Raw genomic sequence first — 22,148 nt, forward strand, 5'->3', positions numbered from 1 at the left:
TCCTAGTGCTCCCTTGCTGCTGCAAAACATGTTTTTGGGAAGTGACTTTCAATAAGGATGGAGTCGATGGGCTATTAAAAAAGAGAGAGAACGGGTAATTAGTCGGAAAGCTGGTCCTTTCTTAGATCCCTGTACTGGTTGGGGTGGAGGGCTGAGCAGGAGTCAGGTGTTTCTAAGTCTTACCTGTTTCTCCCTTCTAAACCTATATGAAAGCGGAACCAGCAAGGGCTCCATGGTGAGTGTTGGGGTGAGGAACAGAATTCCCTAAGATGGTGGCCCCAGGACTAGTAGCAGGGTCAGCAGCAGTTGAGGACCTATCAGAAATGTAAATCCTCAGACCCCCTTGAATCAGACACTCAGCAGTGGAGTCCAGCAATCTGACTTTTAAAAAATATATATTTCTTTATTGATTTGAGAGAGGAAGGGAGAGAGCGAGAGAGAGAGAAAAACATTAATGAGGAGAGAGCATCATTGATCAGCTGCCTCCTGCATGTCCCCCTCTGGGGATCAAGCCCACAACCCAGGCATATGCCCTAACCATGTGCCCTAACTGGGAATGAAACCATGACCTCCTGGTTCATAGGTCTACGCTCAACCACTGAGCCACGCTGCCAGATTCAGCAATCTGAGTTTTAAGGAGCCCTCCAGGTGGTGGGTTTGGTCCCCAGTGAGGGCACATACCCAGGCAACCAATCAATGTTTCTCTCTCAAATTTCTCTCTCTCTCCCCCTTCCTCTTTCTAAAATAAATTTAAAAAATAAAATAAAAAAGTTTGGCCAGAGTGCATAACCAGATACAGTTAGAATCAGTGAAAAAAGCATTTATTGAGTTCCTACCTACTATGTGCAAGGATTCTGGAAATGAGGGCAAATGAGTAGTAGGAAGAGAAATAGCTGAGATCTGAAAGGGAAAGGGGTGGCGGGGGGGGGGGGAGAGATAATAAGGGGAAGAGAAGGCTAGGATTGTAATTGTGAGTCGTAATTGTTTATCTTTTCTCCGTCTTACCTACTTTTCTTCCTGCCCTGAGGCTCCTGTTAGAGCAATGGATTGGGGTTTAAATGGTTTTGAGGTTGGGGGTAGATATTGGTCCCTTGTCTATTTTTGCTGGCATGGAGACCCCAAGCTAGATGCAGCCATAGGTCCTTGCTTCCCATGCACAACTAAAAGGATATGAGCAACACACACACACACACACACACACACACACACACACACACACGCTCCCTGGGATCTCCGAGGCAGGGCTAGGGAGAGCCAAGAATAGGAATGAGGCCCCAGAGGGTTGGAAGTACCCCACAAAATGAGTTTAACAGATAACAAGCAGGAAAAAGTCTTTCAATGGGGGAGGGTGGGGACAATCCTGGCCTTTTCCAGCTTCCTGAGACCCAGAAACTGTGACCAGCAGCAGCAGAGGGTCCCTAAGGCAAGTCACAAAGGCTCCTGAGAAGGAGACCTGAGCCTGGACAGCTCAGTGACTGGAGAGTGCTGAATTGGGGGTCAGAAGGGTTCCCTGTCGCAAGCAAACAGAACAAGGGTGGGCATGGGTGGCAGGGGGGTGGGTGGGTGGAGGGGGTGGAGGAAGCTAGGGATGGGAGCCTTGCTCAGCCCTCTCCTCAGGCCTTCCCTCCCCCATCACACGCAGCCCCTCAGAAGCACAGCTCTCCTACTGTCTCAAGTGTGACCCATTGACTCCTGGTCTCTCCCTGCTCATTATTTTGAGGAATAGACTTTCCTGTGATTCGCATAATGCCCTTTCTTATGCTTCTCTGCAAGGTTTCCTCTCTGCCTGAGAGGCTCTGGGCTCTCAAGGAGCAGACATCCCTGCAGGCTCAGCTGCAGTGACCTACATCAGCTCCTCCAGGCCCAGGGGATGGGGGTTGAGGTCTCAAGATAGGAACTGGGGAATCTGGCACAGGTCTACAGATGATGACGTCAGAAAGGCAGGCTGCAAAAGTGTTATGGGCCAGAGTTCATCCACCTGGCGCCAGCAGAGCCAAACACTAAACATCGAGAATTGCAGTGGAGAAATATTGGCTATTTTATTGAGGAATGGCAACACCCCAGAAGAATGGAGAGATAATGCATAAAAAAAAAAAAAAGAATGGCATGTAGGTTACAGATTACATAGGGCAAAGTCACAAGACTGGTGGGTTAGGGGTTGTGCTGGACACTGATTGGTTGGAGGTAAGGTAAAGGTAAATAAATCATTTCTTCAGGTCTTAAGGGCAGTTCTGAGGCCTTTTCCAGGGTCCCTTTGTCCAGTTTCATGGGAAAGTAGCCAGGGAATAGTTCCACCTTAGAGATCAGGAACTGAAACATAACTTAGGTCAAGATGTTATCTTTAGCCTGCCAGAGGTCCAGACTATGTGCTCATTGGTCAGATCTGGACTACTGCTTGGTGCCTTGAGGACTGCTGATTTTCAGGGGAAAGGCTCTGTCTGGGGCAGGTTGGGAGAAGAGAGAGAGAGAGGATTTCTAGAATTTAAAACACGTAATAAGTCATAAGGACACCCAGTGTGAAAAGTGGCATGAAGAAAGAGCAAGGCAGGGGGCACCACTGGATGGAGTGTAGATGATATCAGAAGACTCTCTAACCCCCAAATGCAAACACATTTCTGAGCACAACCCCTTGCATAGGTGCCAGAGGTCTTTGACAGGCCTGGTCTCCATTCATTAGATTTGGGAGTGGTTGCTGCTGCTGCTCATTCCTGCTGAATCCACCCCAGTCTGCTGCGGCTGCTGGAAAGGTTTCCTCGGGCTTGATATGAACCAGTGAATTGGATTTCAGCTGATTTACTTCATGGACATGGAAGTTGAAATCCACTCCCAGGCTTTACTATATAGAGACACATGTACTTCCTTAGATCCACAGATTCTGAAAAGGATCCATAAGGAACCCCGTCGTTACTAATTACCATTCATAAACCCCTGACTTCGGGACCCTGGCCGGGGAACCTTTCCTTCTAGCTACAGGCCTTCTGGGACAGGGAAGGCAGGTTCTGAAATAGGTGCTTTTTCTCTATGAAACACCGTGTTTAGGATGCCCACTGCCTCCAGATTGTGGATGTTTTGCCCTGGCAAGGAAATCCTATTGTGGGGGCAGGAAATTAGGTGGTGGTGACAGAGAATAATAGATGAGCCCAGAGAAAGAGAGGGAGGGAGGGAGGGAGGGAGGGAGGAAGGGAGAGAGAGAGAGAGAGAGAGAGAGAGAGAGAGAGAGAGAGAATATGAGCCTGAGCTGGTGAGCAAGCTGTGCAAAGGGTGGCTCTCCCTGTCCAAAGGGCTTCCCCTTAGCCAAGCTCCACCCCAAAGCCCAGGAAGTCCACAGCTTGGCACCCAGCCAGGGTGAGAGCATTCCTCAGGACTCTGACAGGCTGGGGGGATGGTGCTGGTGTTCCCACCGCCAGGATGGGGGAGGGGAAGGAAACGCGCAGGGGAGGAAATGACCACAGAGAAGAGGGTGAGGGTAAGAGGTGGGGAGCTGGTTCTCTGCCATGAGTTCCTATTAGAGAGAAAGTGGAGGCTGAATGCTTCCCAACGGCCACAAGAAGGGTCTGCAGTTTCAGAGCAGATGACCCCTAGGTCACCTCTCTGCTCAGGGTCATTACTGAGGTCTCACACGGTCCACTGGGCTCGCTCGCTCCCTCCCTCTCTCCCTCCCTCACCCTGGGGCTGTGGTTGAGCTCGGGAGCCCCCGAGTGGTGAATATGTGGAACTGCAGCTGGGCGGAGGGAGGAGCTCATAGGGTCTCCCTCCGTCTCTCCACCAGGCCCCCTCCCTTTCCTCCCCTGGGCCCAGGACTCTGGAAATAGCACCTGATAACGGGAGCGCTGACAGATGCTGAGTTGTAGGAAAGCAAGCGTCTTCCCTAGTCCTTAACGTTCTAGCTGGATTGCTTTTGGGCTGTTTCCCTGGAAAATAGGACACTATTTCCCTATTTGCCCTAGGGCTCCTTCCATTTTCTTCCACACATGCCCCAGAAGTAGCATGTTTATTGGCTACAATGAGGTCCCCGCCTTGCACCCCGAGATTTGTAGTTCTTGGGCTGTTTACTATTCATGACTTCTATGACTTTGGAGGGACAAATAGCCCAGGAATCATTCTGATTTTAAATCCCTTCCTTCTCTGAGCACTGTCAGATGCACATACAACTCTTCCCCCCAGCCAGTCCCCAACCACATACCTTCCATCACCCCAGTTCCCTACCCAGTCTCTCAACCCCACATCTCATGTGGGGAAAAGGAGTGGGAGGAAAACAGCAAAGCCTAGGTCAGAATTTTCCCCAAGGAAACCGGTTCCCTCTGTTTGGCTTCACTTGACCTATTTTCTAGCTTTTCCTGGTTAGTCCCCTTGTTCTGTGCACCACGCCTTCCCACTGGGCTAATTTTTGCTGTCCTGCCCACTCCCCCTTCTTCCCACATGGCCTCCTGGGGTTCTTCCCATCCAGAGCAACTGTTCCCAATGTTGAGAAGAGGAGAGTCCGTTTTGGAAATAACTTATGTCAGCTTCGGGAGTGTGAGCCCATAGAGGGAGAACCACGTTGTGTTGTCAGGGGAAGGGAAGGTAGTGAAGGAGACAAAAAGAACACTCACCCCAGGAGAGGCTGTGTTCCCGCTATCCAGCCCCTAATTAAAGACCTGGGTTCTCAGACAGCTCTCCCTACCAACACCCTGAAGAACTCCAGGGAAATGGAGGTGGAGGAGAGGTAACCAACTTTGCAAGGAGGGATTAACATTTTATCCAACTTGACCCCAAGTAGTTTTTTCTTTTTTAAATTGACGTGAGAAAGATTGATTTGTTGTTCCATTTATTTGTGTATTCCTTGGTTGATTCACGTGCCCGACGGGATCAAACCCTCAACCTTGGTAGATTGGGAGGATGCTCTAACCAACTGAGCTACCCAGCCAGGGACAAGAGGGTGAGGGAGATTCTCTTGAATTTGCCTCATTTGTGGTGTGATCCTTAATGTTATTAACTGGGGGAGCTACGTGGATATGGAATCATTTTAAGCAGAAACACCCATTTCCCCTATTGTACTCCAGCCCTCAATCAGATTTCCTCGCCTCCCCGGGCTGCTGCTCCACATTAACCCTGAAGGGGGCACTTTTGTTCAGTCGTTAGTTGGTGCCAGCCCAAAGGGAGCCCCAGGAAGGAAACATAACAATTGGTCACGTGCTGGGGGTGGGGTTCTCGCAGGGGTTGCTGGGACAGGGAAGGGAGGTCCACGTGGAGTGGGTGGAGCTCACTGAAAGTTTTGGCGGGGCTGGCAAAGGAAGAAAAATACCCAAATTTGAGTTGTGATTTAAAAAAAAAAAAAGTCAGCAGGGAGGGTGTGTTCCGCCCTCGGAGAGGCCTAGCAGAAGGGAGAAGGGGAACGGCCCATGAGCATCTTGCTTGTGGACGCCTGGAATGCAGGGCAGGGTGTCTGGGAAAAAGAATTCTGGAGCAGGGGCCGAGCTCGGAGCCGGAAACCTCTGTGGCTGCATGCTGGTTCCCTACCCGCCACCCTCCCGGAGAAGGGAAAAGTGGCCCCTCCACCCATGGTCTCATTTTGGTGCCATGTGGGGCTGGGCTAATGCCAGGTACGCAACCCGTCTTTATTTACCTTTCCAAGAAACTCGGGAAGCCGCTAAGATGAATCCTCTCTCCCTGGGAAAAAGCCAAAACAAGCCTCCTTTTAAAAAATATGTATTTTTAATTGATTTTAGAGAGGAAAGGACAGAGAGATAGAAGCATCAATAATGAGAAACAGTGATGGGCTGCCTCCTGCATGCCCCCTACTGGAGATCAAGCCTGCAACCCAGGCGTGTGCCCCAACCGGAATCGAACTGCGACCTCCTGGTTCATAGGTGGATGTTCAACCACTGAGTCATGCAGGTGGGGCCAAGCCTCCCCTTTTCACTACCTAGTTGTGCCTCACTGTTAGCAGGAAAACACAGCTTCACGCAGGCTTTGAGCCAGAAGGAGCTTGAAAGATGGTCTAGTTTAATTTTCTTTTGGGGCCGGGGAAACCAAGACCCAGACAGGTAAAGGGCTTGCTGCTGCTCTTTTCCTACCACAGGCATTCCCTTCAAAGAATGTAGGTCAAAGGAAGTACTCCACCTTTCTAAAAGCCTAGGGCCTAGACCTAGAGGAATGGTAAAAGTGTTGGCTCAACTCCATCTGCACCTTTAGCCAGAGGGCAAAAGGGAATGATCATTATCCCATTAGAAATAAATAGGCAGAGAATTGTTTAGGAACTTGATTTATGGGTCCTACTCCTTTCCAAGGTTCCCTCACAGGTAACAGCTCCACTTTCTCCCTCTTGGCCTTCACTCTTGGCTCTCCAGTGTTCTTGTATGTCTTAGGTCAAGGATTACTACAGCTTCAAACCTAATGATTTGGAAGCAAGATTTCTTTCCTTACTAGAAGATCTTCTCTTACCAGGTTTCAGTTTTCGGGTGGATTATCCACCTCATCCTGTGAATTAAGATCAGAATTCCAATCCCAAAATGCCAGCCTTTTGGCTTTGGGGAAGAAAAGTATGTTTTCTTCATCTGGATCAGTGAAATCCTAGATTGGACTTTAGAGCTGTTAAGGTTCCAGGAAAAAAAAAAAAAAAAAAAAAAGTATGTGTCCTTGACCAGAATCGAACCCACAACCCTTGGGTACATGGGCCGACACTCTAACCACTGAGCAATGCCAGCCTTTGATGGTACAGCTTGGCTAATAAATTATCCATTCCTTAACTGGGCCTTCAGACCTTCATAATCTGGTCTCAAAACCCACTTGTCCTGCTTTATCCCCTATACTCCTCACTATCCAAGCTAAACACCAGCCAACTTCTCCCATTTACTCCAGTACATTCTTTTATCCCATGCCTTCACAATATTCTCATGTCTGAGATGTCCTCCCACAGTCTGAAGCTTTAAGACCCACCTCAGTTGTCATTTCCTCAATTCCTTCCAAGATAGTATGTTCTTTCTTTTCTGTGCTCCTAGACAACTTTCTTCTTCCCCAGGTTTTACTATTTTTTACGCTATGCTGTTATATGACTGTCACTCTCAAGGTCAAGGGTAGATGCTTTGTCTTTAATATAACTAAACAGCTCATTTACTCATTCACTGAATATTTATTAGGTGCCTACTGTGTGCCAGGTATGGTTCTAAGTGCTGAGGATACAGCAATGAACAAAACGTGAAGCTTATATTCTAGAAGGGCAGAACAACAAATAAGGTAAATTACATGTTAGATGGTAATAAGTTCTACGGATTAAAATAAAGCAGAAAAGGGGAGAGGGATTTGGAGGGGAGCTGTGAGTTTACATAGGGTGGCTAGAAAAGATCTGATGAAAAGATATTTAGAGAGAGGACATCTGAAGGAGTGAACCAGGTGGAGGGAACAAGTGAAAAGACCCAAGCAGACATATGGCAGGTGTGTTTGAAAAACAGCTAAGAGGTGAGTGTAGCAGGGGGTGGTGAAGAAAGGGAGAGCAGTAGGAGTGGAAGTCAGAGAGCTGTACCAGGGGGCCAGATCCTATGTAGGCCATAATAATAATTTTTTATTTTTACTCCAAGATGGGAAGCCATGAGTTTTTTGTTGTTGTTAATCCTCACCTGAGGATATTTTTTCCATTTATCTTCAGAGAAAGTAGAAGGGACAGGTGGGATCAAGCCTGCAACCAAGGTATGTGCCCTTGACCGGAATCGAACCTGAGACCCTTCAGTCTGTGGGCTGATGCTCTAACCACTGAGAAAACCAGCTAGGGCACCATGAGTTTAGAAGAGAGAAAAAAACATGATCTCACTCATGATCGCTATGGCTGTTGTGCTGAGAACAGATTTAAGTAGGGGAAGGCAAAGGTTGAAACGGAGAGACTAATTACAAGGTTACTGCAATAAAAAAGTGAGATATGATTAGGGCCTAGACCCGTGGTTCTCAACCTTCCTAATGACGCGACCCTTTAATACAGTTCCTCATGTTGTGGTGACCCCCAGCCATAAAATTATTTTCGTGGCTACTCCATAACTGTAATTTTGCTACCGTTATGAATCATAATGTAAATATCTGATATGCAGGATGTATTTTCATTGTTATAAATTGAACATAATTAAAACATAGTGATTAATCACAAAAACAATATGTAATTATATACGTGTTTTCCCCGATGGTCTTAGGCGACCCCTGTGAAAGGGTCGTTCGACCCCCCAAATAGCAAGGTTTAGGTGGGGGAAATTCAGGAGTGTGATTTTAGATGTAAGTGTGAAATGCCTATTAGACATCCAAGTGGCTATGTCTCCCAGGGAGTTGGACGCAGGATTCTGAAGTTAGGGGGTGCATCCAGGGAGAAGACATGCATTTGGGAGCTGGTCAGCGTAGAGGTGGTATTGACCGTCTTGATCCTGGAAGAAAGAGATCAGCATTTGAAATCGCCTCCCACCACATCACATCCCCCTTCACTGGTCACCCCTCCTCATCCCAATACTTCCCTGGCGGACGGAGGCCACGGGGTCTGGTGGAAGGGGACCGGGCGCTCCTGGCTTCTTAACCATTCACACCCAGAGTTTAAATGCCCAGTGCGCCATGCTGTGCGCCCACCAGGCAGAGACGTCAGTTTTAATGAGAGGTTTTCACATGAGGCCAAGAATGTTAGTCTTCATCTCCATACGGGGCTGAAAATATATACACAGACCTCAACAGAAAAGGAAAACAACCAATTACAACGGAAAGCTTTTTCACGAGGAATTCTGGGAGGACTTACTGGCTAAAGTTGCCTGGAAATTAAGACACACAATGAACCCTGAAAGCCGGTAAGAAGCGCTCAGCAAGTCCGAGCGCCCTAGCGTGTGCCTCCCCGGGAAAGGTAACCCGCTTTGCTCCAAGCCTGCAGGAGCCCCCAGGACGGGAAGGAGGCGCCCAGGCTGGGAGCCGGCCGCTGGGTGAGAACTGTCGGTAGCTGGGAACACCCATTCCAGGGAGGTTGTGGCCACCTCCCCGGGCGGACATCATGGATGGGACCCCTCCGACAACCGGGGGTCCGCCCGTTTCTGACCTGGATCCCTTAGAGACAAAGGACTTCACTTCCCCCCACACAGTGTGGGGCTAATGGGGGGGCTAGAACTCCACCCCGGAAACACCCGCCGGCTCCCCGGGGAGACTGAGTCAGGAGCTGGTCCAGGAGGCGGGCAGGGCTGCAGGGGCCGCAGGCCCGGGGCGCGGGGTCCACGTCCGCCCAGGGCGCCCTGCCGCCCGCTCCCGCCTCAGCGCCCTTCTCTCGGCTCCTTTCCCCCGGGAGCCTCCGCAGGCCCCCTCCGCCGTCGCCGCCCGCGCCGGGTCTCGCCCCCCCCCCCGCACCCCTCCGCGGCCCACCTCACCCCGCTCCTCCGCGGGCTGCTCGGTCCTCGCCCGACCCCCGGCCTCCCCGCGCCCCCTCCCGCCCCCTCGCGGCGGCGGCGGCCCCTTGCACAATAGCGCGCCCGCCTCCCTCCTCCCGGCTCCCGGTTCGCTCCCGCCCGCGGCCCGCCCCGCGCATGCGCCCTCCGGTCGGCGGCGGCTGCGGCAGAGTCGGCTGCGAGCGGCTCCGTTTTTTTAAAGGGAAACGCTGAGGCGCCGGGGGTGACTGTGGGGGAGGGGGACCCCGAGCCGCGGAGACCCCCGAGGGAGGCGACAGACCCCCTCCCGGAGTAGGAGGGCTTTGGGCGGACCCATCCCTCCCACCCCCTCCCGAGGAGGCGCGGGGGGGAAATGGAGGCTCGGGGCGGCTGAGGCGAGCTCGGGGCGGGGGGCCGGGCGGGGACGGGGGGGTGCGGGGTGGGGAGACGAGGCGGGCCCGGCCGGGCCAGGGGGGGCCGCAGCGAGCGCCGGGGATGAGCTCGGGGGCGGCTCGGGGCGAGCTCCTGCCTCTGAGGCGAAGGCGGCGGCGGCGGCAGCAGAGGCGGCGGCGAGGCCCCCGTGGGCCGGCGGCGGGCCTCAGCCGCGGCCTGCACGCGTCCGCACGCCGGCGGGATGGCGCCCGGGCTCCGGAGGCGCCGCGCTAGCCGAGGCCCGCGGCCGCGCTGCTGAGGCGAGCCCGCCAACTCCCCTCCCCCTCCGCCCGCGACCCCCCGCACCTCGCCCCTTCCCCGCCCCCTCCCCGTCGCGGGCCCCGCGCCGCTCCGGACCACTATGACCATGAGATCCGCCGTGTTCAAGGCGGCCGCGGCCCCTGCCGGCGGCAACCCCGAGCAGCGCCTGGACTACGAGCGCGCCGCGGCGCTGGGCGGGCCCGAGGACGAGGCCGGGGCGGCCGAAGCCCACTTCCTCCCCCGGCACCGTAAGCTCAAGGAGCCGGGGCCGCCGCTGGCCTCCGCCCAGGGCGGCAGCCCCGCGCCCTCCCCGGCCGGCTGCGGCGGCAAGGGCCGCGGCTTGCTCCTCCCGGCCGGGGCGGCCCCCGGGCAGCAGGAAGAGAGCTGGGGCGGCTCGGTGCCCTTGCCCTGCCCGCCCCCGGCCACCAAACAAGCCGGCGTCGGGGGGGACCCCGCGGCCGCCGGCGCCGGCTGCAGTCCCCGGCCCAAGTATCAGGCGGTGCTGCCCATTCAGACGGGCTCTCTCGTGGCGGCGGCCAAAGAGCCGACGCCCTGGGCCGGGGACAAGGGTGGGGCGGCTCCCCCAGCTGCCACCGCCTCGGACCCGGCGGGACCCCCACCACTACCTCTGCCCGGGCCGCCACCCCTCGCGCCCACCGCCGCCGCTGGGACCCTGGCGGCCAGCGAGGGCCGATGGAAGAGTACGAGGAAGAGCCCTCTCGGGGGTGGCGGCGGCGCGGGAGCCTCCAGCCAGGCCGCCTGCCTCAAACAGATACTCCTGCTGCAATTGGACCTCATCGAGCAGCAGCAGCAGCAGCTGCAGGCCAAGGAGAAGGAGATCGAGGAGCTCAAGTCCGAGAGGGACACGGTACGCGAGGGGTTAATCGGCGTTCGGGGCGCGCGGTGCGCATGCCCGGGGCCGGGGGCTGTGGGAGGTTGAGGGATCCCTGGGTTGGGGGTAAGGAGGGCGGCCACCGGCGAAGGAGAGCCTCCGGGGCCGGGTCCTGGGGAGCCAGGCCCGCAGACACGTGGGGTCGGAGGGCAGGGTGAAAGGGCAGCCTCCCGAGGGGGCGGGAGGGGGGCGGGCAGGGAAGGTTGCAGGCGCCAAAGGGTTAATTTAAAATGACAGCGCCAGGCTGGTGGGGAAGATGTTTGGAGTGGGGAAGGAAGAGCTGGCTTGCGAGCGGTTGGAAATGCCGTGGTGGGATGCACCCGTGGCGGCTTTGTGGCAGGGGTGGCAGGAAAGAGCCGCCGGGTCAGAAAGGCAGGTCCTGGAGGAGAGGGACGCGGCGGCTGTAGCATCTCTGGGCAGGAGAGCGGTCGGCCTGCTCGCCGGCAGAGGGGCAGAGGGGGCTCACCGTGGAACCCTGTTTCAGTTTTCTTAAATGATAGGAAGAGAACGACTGCTTTCGAGTTCAGTTGTTTTTTTAACAAATTGAAATCTGTTCTAAAACCTGACCCACTGAGTGGCTCCCTTGGATAAGAATGGTGGTTAGCCCTGGCTTGTGTGGCTCAGTGGGTGGAGCGTCGGCCTGCGGACTGAAGGGTCCCAGGTTCGGTTCTGGTCAAGGGCACATGCCCAGGTTGCCGGCTGGATCCCCAGTAGGAGGTGCGGGAGGCAGCCAGTCAATGATTCTCTCTCATCATTGATGTTTCTGTCACTCTTTCCCTCTCCCTTCCTCTCTGAAATTAATAAAGATATATTATATAAAAAAAGAAGAGAATGGTGCTTAGAGGCTGGAAGGTGTTAAGGCATCAGGGGAAAGTGAGCTTATTAAATGTGTTACATAGACCCCTCCACCCCCCAAAATCTCTATATTTTAGAATCTTAAGGTAGCAGGGAAGTCATTTATTATTTATTTGTACTTCTGAGCTGCCTTAAGGGCACCTTATGTGCTGAAACATATTCCTTCAGATATCAGGAAAGCTGTGGTGATGGGGTATTACTGTGCTAGCATACCTTGCAGCTGCCTAAAAATAAACATGGTTTCTACAATTGTGTTAAGGTTGCAGCAGTCCCTGCTCTCTCTCTCTCTCTCCCTCTCTCTCTCTCTCTCTCTGCCAAGGGCTGAGCATGGGAGCAGAGGGCTAGTCATTGTGTTTGCTTTCCAAATGAATTGCATTAGGCAGCGGCTGTTGTATTGAAGGATGCATTCTGCAAGGTGGAATGGGAGCTGGGGTCGATTTCATGAAAATACCTCATGGTGTTGATTTGTGGAAGTTACTCAACATGGAGGTGGCACTGCTCGGCGACTGTACTGCAGTCCAGGGGTGTGATGGTACTGTAATTACAACACACCATATCCTTACATTGGAGGGGGGAGCAGGAGAAGAAATCAAGGAAATGTCACCCACAAACCATGGTTAAGTAATGTTCAGGCTGCGAGTCAAAACAGAAGGGGATGAAATGAACTCTGGTGCCGGGGGCTCTGCTGGCTGTGGAGGTTTCTCTCAGTTCCTGAGGTAATGGCCTCTTTGCAGATGTTCCTAGGCAGGAAAAGTGAGGTGAGTCCAGGATAGAGTGTCAGTCTGAACTTGGCATTTGCTGCTTCCGTTGTGTATTGCAGTCTTAGTGTTGTTTAAGCTTGTTTCTCTTTTTCCAGTTGTTGTTTGGCCTCTACTGAAATCTATGTACAGCTAAGTAGATGTTACGGAGGCAACATCAATATCACTGTCTAACCCAAATAAAATTCTTATTTATAGGGTATAAGTGGCACAGTTGGCACCTTTACTCAGAACATTTTAATGGGATGTTTTCAGTGATAATGGACTTCTATTTTCTGTTTGATTCTGTAGTTCTCCCTTTAGAGTTAAAAGACTACTTTTAGTCAATATTCAGATAAATAGGTATTATTTTCTTCTGTTGTCAAGTGCAAAGCAGCAAAGCAGTATGCATATTTCATCATTGATAGGATTTATGGGTAATACTTTCTATTTCAATTCTTCCAAATGTTTGTTCATTGTTTAGATGACACCCATCCATCCAACCAGACCCCTTTCACATAACACTGCAATCCCTATTGGCACTGTGACTGTGTGAGCTTTTAATCCCTTCTCAATGCACTCTTTGGACTTTGCCCTTGGGTATAGCGTCTTGGAGTGGAAGTGGAGAGGATAGGATTTGGAGAACCCTAGGGCCTCCTAAAAGAACCTAAGGTTAATTCTGGAAACTGCCAAGCTGACTTGGAGCCACATGGTTAGCCGTCGCAGAGACCATGCCATTTAAAAGGCATGTTGTGGCCCCTCCCAATGAAGAGGATCTTCTTTCAGAAGAATGAACTACAAATTCCCCCACGTCCCTACCCAGCTAGGTTAGCCCCTAAAATTAAGCAATGTAATGTTCCTTGTCTTCTCTCTTGTGTTTAAGGAAAACTATTTAGATTAATGTCTGCCTATTAAAAATAAGTTGGATTGCTGTGGTCCATGGAAAGAGGTAGAAGACCAGATGGATTCCTACGTGGCCTAAGTACCTGCATTTAATTTTTTGTGTATTAAGTCTGCATTTTGCCGCTCTCTTTTAGCTCCTTGCTCGGATTGAACGTATGGAAAGGCGGATGCAGCTGGTAAAGAAGGATAACGAGAAAGAAAGGCATAAGCTGTTTCAGGGCTATGAAACTGAAGAGAGAGAGGAAGCGGAGCTATCTGAGAAAATTAAACTGGAGTGCCAGCCAGAGCTTTCTGAGACGTCCCAGACTCTGCCTGCCAAGCCTTTCTCATGTGGGCGGAGTGGAAAGGGACACAAAAGGTGTGCTTAACTTTGTTGTGCTGTCTGGACATGATGAGGACACTTATTTCCAGTGACTGGCAGTAGGGGATTGGGACTTATAAATCAGCTTTACTACAACCACATTCTGAATTATGAGGTCTTCTGTGTTGAGAAAGTATCTTGAGACATTTTTGTGCAGGCTATAAAAGTCTGTTAGGAACATTTTGGTCACAGTAGTAATTACAGAATGCAGAGTACATCATAAAGAGAATGGACAACAAATGTGACAGCTGAGTTTCTTAAAGAAAACTATAGCAGTTCACCTCAAGTCAGGAAGTGTTAAACTCCTTCATTGTGCTAGGTATTGGTGGATATAAAAAAGTAAGATCCAAAAAAAAAAAAAAAAAAAAGATCTAACTGTCCTTAGACTCAAAGAGATTAGCTGAAAGGATGGCATAAATTTTAAAAACTAAAAATTCGACTGCAATAAAATATGCAGATAGACAACAGTAAGATGAACTAAGTTTTCTAAGATTCAGGGATAGTAAAGATTATTTTGAGTTAAGTAGGAGATGGATCTTGAAAAAGAAGTATAGACTTTAGGTTGCTAAAAAGAAAAGGAGATGGCATTCTAGGAATGTGGGGTAGTGGGGGGGGGAGGATAGTGGTAGGAGAAAGAGAGCCAGCAGATAGCAAGAAAAAAGAAATAGAGATTGTAACTATTGTAGTATAGGATGGGGGGGGGGGGGCTGTGAGGAGAAAGAAGAGCTTGATCTTTGGTTGACAGTAATGAAATAAGCCACAGGGTAGTGGCACCTAATATTAGCTGAAGTGTCTTGAATAAAATAGGGACCTTTTTAGTTTTAGTAGGCAATAGAATGCTATAGAAGTTTTTAAGCATGTAAATTCACTTGTTCAGTACACATTTACTAAGGGTCTATTATAGATACACTGTTAAGCATGACTGTCAAATGAACCTAGATATTTAGATACCTGAATACAAGCTAGTTCTCTTACCCTAAAAATGAAATCAAATCAGATTTTATCCAAGAGTCAATGAATTGTATTATGTTTTCTCCCCTATCTAATAGGAAATCCCCATTTGGAAGTACAGAAAGAAAGATTCCTGTTAAAAAGCTGGCTCCTGAATTTTCAAAAGTCAAAACAAAAACTCCTAAGCACTCTCCCATTAAAGAGGAACCCTGTGGTTCCTTATCTGAAACTGTTTGTAAGCGTGAATTGAGGAGCCAAGAAACTCCAGAAAAGACCCGGTCTTCAGTGGACACCCCGCCAAGACTCTCCACTCCCCAGAAGGGACCCAGCACCCATCCCAAGGAGAAAGCCTTCTCAAGTGAGATAGAAGATTTGCCGTACCTTTCCACCACAGAAATGTATTTGTGTCGTTGGCACCAGCCTCCCCCATCACCGTTACCATTACGGGAATCCTCTCCAAAGAAGGAGGAGACTGTAGCAAGTAAGGCATAGAGAACACTTGCTCTTATACCCTAGTGGTGGCGGTCAAGCTAACAAGTGTGAAAATGCCCTTGGCATTTTTTAAAAAGTGCAATCAATAAAGCAGAGTTCTGTCAAGAATGAGTAAGTTAACAGCCAGAGACAGACACTGTGCAGGCATTGCAAATAGATGGAATTACAGCAAAATGTGCTCAATGTATTTGCCTGCTTACAACACTGGGAGATGTGTTTGCCAGTAAGTTGCTCATCACAAGAGCACCAGACTTGGGGGTGTAATCTCCGGCAACTTGCATGCCCTCTGAAAGAAGGGTTTTCTGTGCTGTGAAATGCATAGAACTTATACTTTGCTATGCACGACTGTTCCTGCAATTGATATTGTGTGAAACCTGGGAGGGTGGTCTTTGGGTGTTCTCAGGGGCCAATGGTAATTTTTGGGTTGGGGAGCCAGCTTGGGGTGGGGAATTTCACCTGGGCCTCCGCTCTTTAACTATATAAACATTTATCTGTATCTCTATGTCCCGGTCTGGGGGGCAGGAGGAATCTATGAAAGACCAACAGTCTTACTTTATCTTACTATACTTCACAAAGGTTCTAAATGTGAAGAGTTTACTTGGATTGCAGTAGCCCATTGGTTGTTCATATATTTAAATAAAATGGTCTACAAACTATTTTTCAAACAATAAGGACTATCTTGGGATATCTGAGCTGCTTGGGGAGGGTGTGGGGTGTGGGACCTTGGTCTTCATTCCCTTTTTTCTTTATGGCTTCCACACAGAGATACTCCCCTATCTCCTACATCAATCAGTAACTGCAATGTGCCTTCAATTGTGTAATGTTAGCCTGTGACGGTCACTGTGGGTGCTCCGGGTGATGGTCGGGGAAGCCTTCTTGAATAGAGCTGCAGCCCCGAGTTTCTACTACTGTGTCTTGCCCCAGCAGGGATGGGGATGGGAATCCATTCCAATAAGATAAGAGCATTCTCCAGGCTTTGTCAGGCTGTTCTGGTTACAAAATTAAGTGGGGAAGATAGATTACTCTTCTTAATTATCTAAAATTCATTAGGCCTCACATTTGAGTATATGAAATAGACCAGGATCCTGACCTAGGTTTAGGTTTTTTGTTGGTTCAGTCAGTTGAACAGGTTCATCCTTTAAGTTAACCTTCTGGCTGTCATGGCAATACTGTGTCACAAGAGAAACGGTGAAGCAACTTCCCATCCGGGATTGGGAAATAGCTTGGTCCAGAGCTGCTCTATGTGACTGGCTGTTTTTGAAAACCGTATCTGCCCTAGTACAGAACATGTGAAGCACCTCTGAGATTGTGGGCATAGCAGGCAGTACAGAAGGAGTCTGATTGGGGGGGTGGGGGGATCCCAGTCCTTTGAGGAGCCTGAGTTGTGAATAACATGTGAATCCTTATTCTTGATGCCCTATCTCAAGAGGAAGTCTCAATGGCTTGTTCTAAGGAAGCCAAAGTCTTTGTGCATGTTGTTCAGGCTGGACCAGCAAGGTAGTTTGTGTGGAGGGAGGAGGGAGCTGTTTAAGAAGACTACATATGTAAGTTTTGAGAACACTGATCTTTTATTTGAAAAATAGGGTCAACTTTTACTCACCTGCCATGTTCTGAGTTTAAGGTTTGATATCCTTGGCCATCAACTGTTGCAGGGAAACCACCCTAAATAATGAAGAAAAGAAGTCGTCTCAGTGTAAAAAAAAAAGTGGTGGGCTTATTTTCTTTTCTTTTGTCTGTTGTTCCCTCTTCCCCTCCCCCAGAGAGAAATTCTCAAAAGAACAACTCAAAAAACCAAATGGCTTCCTAGTGAGAACGTCAGTGATGCTCCTTTCCTCCATTTTGGGTATGGGCTTTTTTTCTTTTTACACTGAGATGATTCTTCTTTCCTGCATTATTTAGGGTGTCTGATGCCATCAAGTGTTGCAGGAGAAACTTCAGTCTTGGCTGGTGAGTAGAATAGGAATTGTGCCGGCTGGGCCTGGGGGGGCTGGGGGGTGGGATGGTGGATGGTTGGGAGCTGCGTTCCCCATCAGCTGGATGTGGGAGAGTGAGACTCCTTGGTGTATGATTACACTATAGACTTCAAAATGACTACAAATTTCAGTTGTTTTTCAGGAACTGCAATAGCATCCATTATATGAATTGTCAGGTATTGGCTTAGGGTTTTTTTTTGTGATCCTGTGTTTGGCAGACTGCAATGGCATTTTAGGTTTTTTTTATACCATAGCGAGGACACTGAATATGGCTTCAGGTGAGGCCATAGAATGGATTCCTATCACTTGGTAACTTTGTCTAACTGGGGAGAGACCTCTTGTCCTAGTGAATAGGAGGAGGGTTGTGTGATCTTGGATTTAAGAGTGGTTCCACCCCTCCTCCCTTTCTTTTTCTTTTTCTCTTTTTTTTCTCTAGTTCCTTCTTGGAGGGACCACTCAGTAGAGCCTCTAAGGGACCCAAATCCTTCAGACCTTTTGGAGGTAGGTACCCAAGACCTGTCAGTGGAAGGTAGTGAGAGACAGAGTAGAAATAGGAGTGTAATGTGAATATGTCATAATAACTGTATGGATGGGCTAAATAAAACTTTAAAGCCAGAGGTTCCTTGAGAGATTATCCACTCCAACTCTTCATTGTATAGATGAGAAAACTGAGGTCCAGGGTGGTTAAATAATTTAGCTAGGGAGTATTCAAAGCTAGAGTTCATGTTAAGTAGAAAAGTTAGCATGAACCACCACTCAGCAACAAAATTATATATTCCAAACTCATTTGATATTTAATTTTAAACTCTGATTCTTATCAAGTATGGGGGGTTTATGACTGTCTCATGAGTTGTTTTAGTTTACTGTGACTTCCACTTTGGAAAGTTATGGAAATGACTTGGAAATTTGGAGATTCCACAAGGCTGGGGATAGGGGAAGGAGAATGTGTTTTATTGATTCTGTTACCAGGAGGTTCCCATAATATCCATAGAACTCACAGACTCAGGTGGGACCTGAAGGTGGAAGATTTTACCTTCCTGGAAGCTGGAAGTGAATTAGTATATGTGCGTCACATGGTGATAAAAAGCTTATCAAATTCTGTTCTTTACACAGAACCTAGATGACAGTGTGTTTTCAAAGCGGCATGCAAAACTGGAGCTGGATGAAAAGAGAAGGAAAAGGTGAGGCTAGCGATGTTCATCCTGGGAACAGCTGAGCCCTGGGACCCTGACACCTCTCTCGTCCATGCTGTGGAGAGTCCTGGGTCTCCTAACACTTTTAAGTTACTGGCTTCCCAGTTGAGTATCTTTGTTTGAAGTGGTAGTTGTAGGTAAAATGTTTGGCTTCTTTTTCTTCGGGTGTGCTCTTTCTCAGTTCCACTCTCTGTTGAACATCAGCACATGATTTGAACTGCTAGACCTAAACAGTGTTCTGTAACCAGGCAGGCAGTTCTCTGGGGAAAAAAATAGAATCCTCCACCCCATCCCGCTACCCCCAATCAAGAAGAGTCAGCAAAGATCTTCCTAGCATCTGGATTGTGTGAGTTGCTTTTATAGAGAAGGTTTTCAGTAATGTTGGGTTTGTTTATTTTGTTTGTCTGGTTTGTTTTTCCCAGATGGGATATTCAGAGGATCAGGGAACAAAGAATTTTACAGCGACTGCAGCTCAGAATGTATAAAAAGAAAGGAATTCAGGAATCTGAGCCTGAGGTTACCTCATTTTTCCCTGAGCCAGATGATGGTAAGTTTTGTCTATCTAAAAGAGTAAATGTTTTTTTAAAGAAGAAAAAGGGCACAAGGCTCCAGGTTACAACTTGTTCTGAATGAATGAACAGTACGTTGGAGCAGGTATAGTTGACAGACCTTTCTCCTCTACGTCACTAACAAGGTTGCATTTGGCTTTCTTCCATAGTTGAAAGTTTGATGATTACTCCCTTCTTGCCTGTTGTAGCATTTGGACGACCATTACCAAAATTAACTCCACAGTAAGTATAAAGGGTTCTTTTCCCCTCCCCTCTCAGGTAGCTGGTACTTCACCTCCCTTTCAGACTGTATGAAAACCTGGATATAAGTGAAACGGGTAGCTTAGGGGTTAGCCATGGTTCTTTGACAGAAGTGAGACTACCTGGGCAACTAGCTTTTGCAGTGATAAGATTCCCAAGCCCAGAAATAGGAGGATTTGCTTTTTAAGTTGGAAATAGATTATTCAATCACTTTGAGGCAGGAAAGACATTCTAAAGTTGGGACTTTGGAGTCAGGGCTAGGAGTGGTGAGGGACATTGTGTGTGTTTTTTTCAGAGTTATTCTCATGTCCACACTGACTCCCTCTAGTCTTAGACGTTGATTTCCTTATCCTTTTTGCCAGGAATTTTGAGCTGCCCTGGTTGGATGAGCGTAGCCGATGCAGGTTGGAGATCCAGAAGAAGCAAACACCTCACCGGACGTGTAGGAAATAACTGTGCTGGCAAGAACCTTCTGTCTTCAGATAGTTGTAGCGTGCCATTCCCAGAGAGTGGCAGAGACCTGTATATGTGACCTGTGTCCTCATGTATGTTATTCACTGATAATGCCCTTCCATACTCCCTTGATCTTGGTTTTGTTTTCATCATTCTGATTTCACAAAAACTTTTTCATTGGGCTAATTGTGAGTTATAGAAGGTGATTGGGATATCTTTTCCTCTTTTGGGGAAATGAGCTCTCAATCTAAATCTCTAGGGTGGCAGATTTGGAAGCTTGCAGGGTCTGCTTCTATACATTTGCCTATGTTAATGGGGTAAAAGGGCTCTTTCATTACACTTGTGGAAATAAAGCATCCCCTGCCGTTAGATCTGTGCTGCATGGCACTCTTCTTGCCCTAGTATACCCTTCCATGTAGTTTGAGTATAGTGGTTTTTACCCTAAAACAAAACAAAACAAAAAAACCCAACACCATGAGCTTAAGGACCAGATGAGGAATTATTGAAGTGATGAAGCAAGTCATCTTCACAGGGTAGAAGTGTTTGGAGAGTTTGGAGATAAATATCTGAAAAGACAGTTCTCTTTAAAACTACTCTGTGATATAGCCATGTGGGAAAGGATGTTTGGCTGTGATTTTTTTTTTTTTTTTTGAGTTAATGGGTAACTGAATTTTTCCCCCTACCCCTCAAAAAATAAAATCTTTGGAAAACAGAATGGGGATCGTTACTTTTGGACAAGTTATGGCTCTAAACGAAAGCAGTTGACATTTGGGGATGGCATTGCCAGAACCTGTATAGATGTCCTTGTGTCACATCACTTCTCAAGAATTCCTTTGTTGAGCTTTATCCTTTTAGCTGAGCTCTTGGTGGTGGGATAGAAATTTAGGGAGGGTGGGGGGTGTATGTGGAACTATGTGCTTCCTTTGGCTCGCAAATGTCTACATCTTTAAACAAACAGGTGTACCTAATGAGCTTCTCTATTCACTTTGTAAAAACTGATTTGTATGTGTACCATCTTGGTCCACCACCACCACCACACCCCTTTTGTTAAAAAATGTCAGCCCAGCACTCCAGGCCACTTTAGTCTCAGTGTAAGATCCCTGTAACTATCTGGAAGGAAAATAGAGCCAAGACCTCTGGTCTTCAATATATAGGAATTGCCTTTCTTTAGCCTTCAGGACTACCGTGTGAAAACAAGTAGGGGCCTAATCTCCTAGAAGATAGGGACTTTCATCCTTGAAGAGAGTATGTCCCCAGATTATTAGCACTTTTAGAGGAGAAGCCAAGGTATGTAGGGTGTGTGGCCGGCCCATCAGTGGAGCGTGAGAGAATGGGATACCATTGTGGGAAGAAAAGTTAAGTTCCTCAGGGGCCTCCCACTGCTAGAGCTTTTTGTGAGATGTTAATCTGTGCTCCCTGGGTTTTACTTTAAAAATAATTATTCCGGCAGCACATGTAGTATTCTTGGATGATCTTGCTGCTCTTATTTCTCGTGTGTGTGTGTGTGTGTGTGTGTGTGTGTGTGTCTGTGGCTTTGGGTTTTCATTTGTAACTCCATCTGCTTAGGAGAGTGGGCTCTCCACAAGGGAACCTGCTATGAACTTCATTGCAAGAGTGTAGAGAGAAATAGGACTTATTCCACTAGGGGCTCTCGTCTCACACCTTGGGAAGAGGAAGGGGATTTCCAGAGAAATGGCCAGATTTTCTTTGTTCGCCATCATTTTAACATGGCAAGCTGTTCGGTTTTCCTACTCTGCTATGTTTCTTTATAATGTGCCCAAAAAGAAAAAAGACCAGTTAGCGTCTTTACTTTGTTCCTCGATTCCTCACAGTTTCTTCTTGATTTTCAGAATTTTTATTGGATTCCTAATTTGGGTATGAGTTAGCAAATTAATCTTTTGTTTGTGCCCTACCCAGAGGACTCCCCAGATTCTGAACTTGAGCTAGACGAAGAGGAATCCATGAGGTGCTATCTGGCCAGACTTAAGTGGATTCTATTTCCTTGGTTCTCCCTCTACCTAGAACCTCTTATTTTATTGTCTCCTCTTTTAGATCAATTCTCCTTTGATTTGGATATATTGAGGTTTATTGAGAAGGATTTTGGAGAGTAGATTAGCAAAGTTCCAAGAGTGAAATTACAGTGTGTTAAGAGTGTGGGGGGAAAATTCATCTTATTTTTTCCCTACATGGAGTACAACACTGTGAAATTCAGTCTTCAATTGAAGGCCCTGCAGTTCTCCTAAAACATAGATCTTTGTTTCTTTCTTTAACAAAGTTTAAGCTAGTGTTAATAAATTAAAAAGAGAAATTGCTTGTCTGTCCACTTCAGCTTTGTTTTAAGCTCATTTCATATTGTTGTCTGTGTTGTAATTCATACTTTTGATACCATTTCTGATGTGTAAAATTGGTTGTCTTGTAAATATCTTATAAAGAGTTCAATTGTAAATAAACTACTGTGGCTGTTAATTTTTGAACTTCTGCTTCAA

At 48.3% G+C, this 22,148-nt stretch overlaps 1 protein-coding gene and 1 long non-coding RNA gene across 4 annotated transcripts; one reads left to right on the plus strand and one right to left on the minus strand.

Moving 5' to 3' along the window:
• Window positions 1-6,339: 6,339 nt before the first annotated feature.
• LOC132218968 (uncharacterized) lies at window positions 6,340-9,392 on the minus strand. Its single transcript, XR_009449336.1, has 2 exons — window positions 9,349-9,392; window positions 6,340-8,671 (listed from the first exon to the last, which is right to left on the minus strand). It is a non-coding gene; the product is annotated as an uncharacterized LOC132218968 (long non-coding RNA).
• Window positions 9,393-9,514: 122 nt separating this feature from the next.
• MSL1 (MSL complex subunit 1) lies at window positions 9,515-22,136 on the plus strand. 3 transcript variants are annotated; one of them, XM_059670924.1, is made up of 9 exons: window positions 9,517-10,911; window positions 13,565-13,788; window positions 14,841-15,223; window positions 17,134-17,181; window positions 17,644-17,708; window positions 18,321-18,388; window positions 18,823-18,947; window positions 19,119-19,191; window positions 19,572-22,136. In XM_059670924.1, the coding sequence occupies exons 1-9, from the start codon at window positions 10,144-10,146 to the stop codon at window positions 19,660-19,662; spliced, it is 1,845 nt and encodes a 614-aa protein (XP_059526907.1). In that variant the 5' UTR covers window positions 9,517-10,143; the 3' UTR covers window positions 19,663-22,136. The 3 variants fall into 3 exon arrangements, with proteins under 3 accessions (XP_059526909.1, XP_059526908.1, XP_059526907.1); XM_059670925.1 differs by lacking the exon at window positions 17,134-17,181 and having other exon boundaries at window positions 9,516-10,911; XM_059670926.1 differs by lacking the exons at window positions 18,823-18,947; window positions 19,572-22,136 and having other exon boundaries at window positions 9,515-10,911.
• Window positions 22,137-22,148: the final 12 nt, after the last annotated feature.

This window comes from Myotis daubentonii, chromosome 16 (genome assembly GCF_963259705.1).
Source record: "Myotis daubentonii chromosome 16, mMyoDau2.1, whole genome shotgun sequence".
Taxonomy (NCBI): domain Eukaryota; kingdom Metazoa; phylum Chordata; class Mammalia; order Chiroptera; family Vespertilionidae; genus Myotis; species Myotis daubentonii.

Excerpts from the sequence above, each read along its gene's own strand:
- MSL1 (XM_059670924.1), top strand. The coding sequence starts at position 10,144 with ATGACCATGAGATCCGCCGTGTTCAAGGCGGCCGCGGCCCCTGCCGGC. Across the intron at positions 10,912-13,564 it reads TCAAGTCCGAGAGGGACACG|CTCCTTGCTCGGATTGAACG; the intron begins GTACGCGAGGGG and ends GCTCTCTTTTAG. Across the intron at positions 18,389-18,822 it reads GATGAAAAGAGAAGGAAAAG|ATGGGATATTCAGAGGATCA; the intron begins GTGAGGCTAGCG and ends TGTTTTTCCCAG.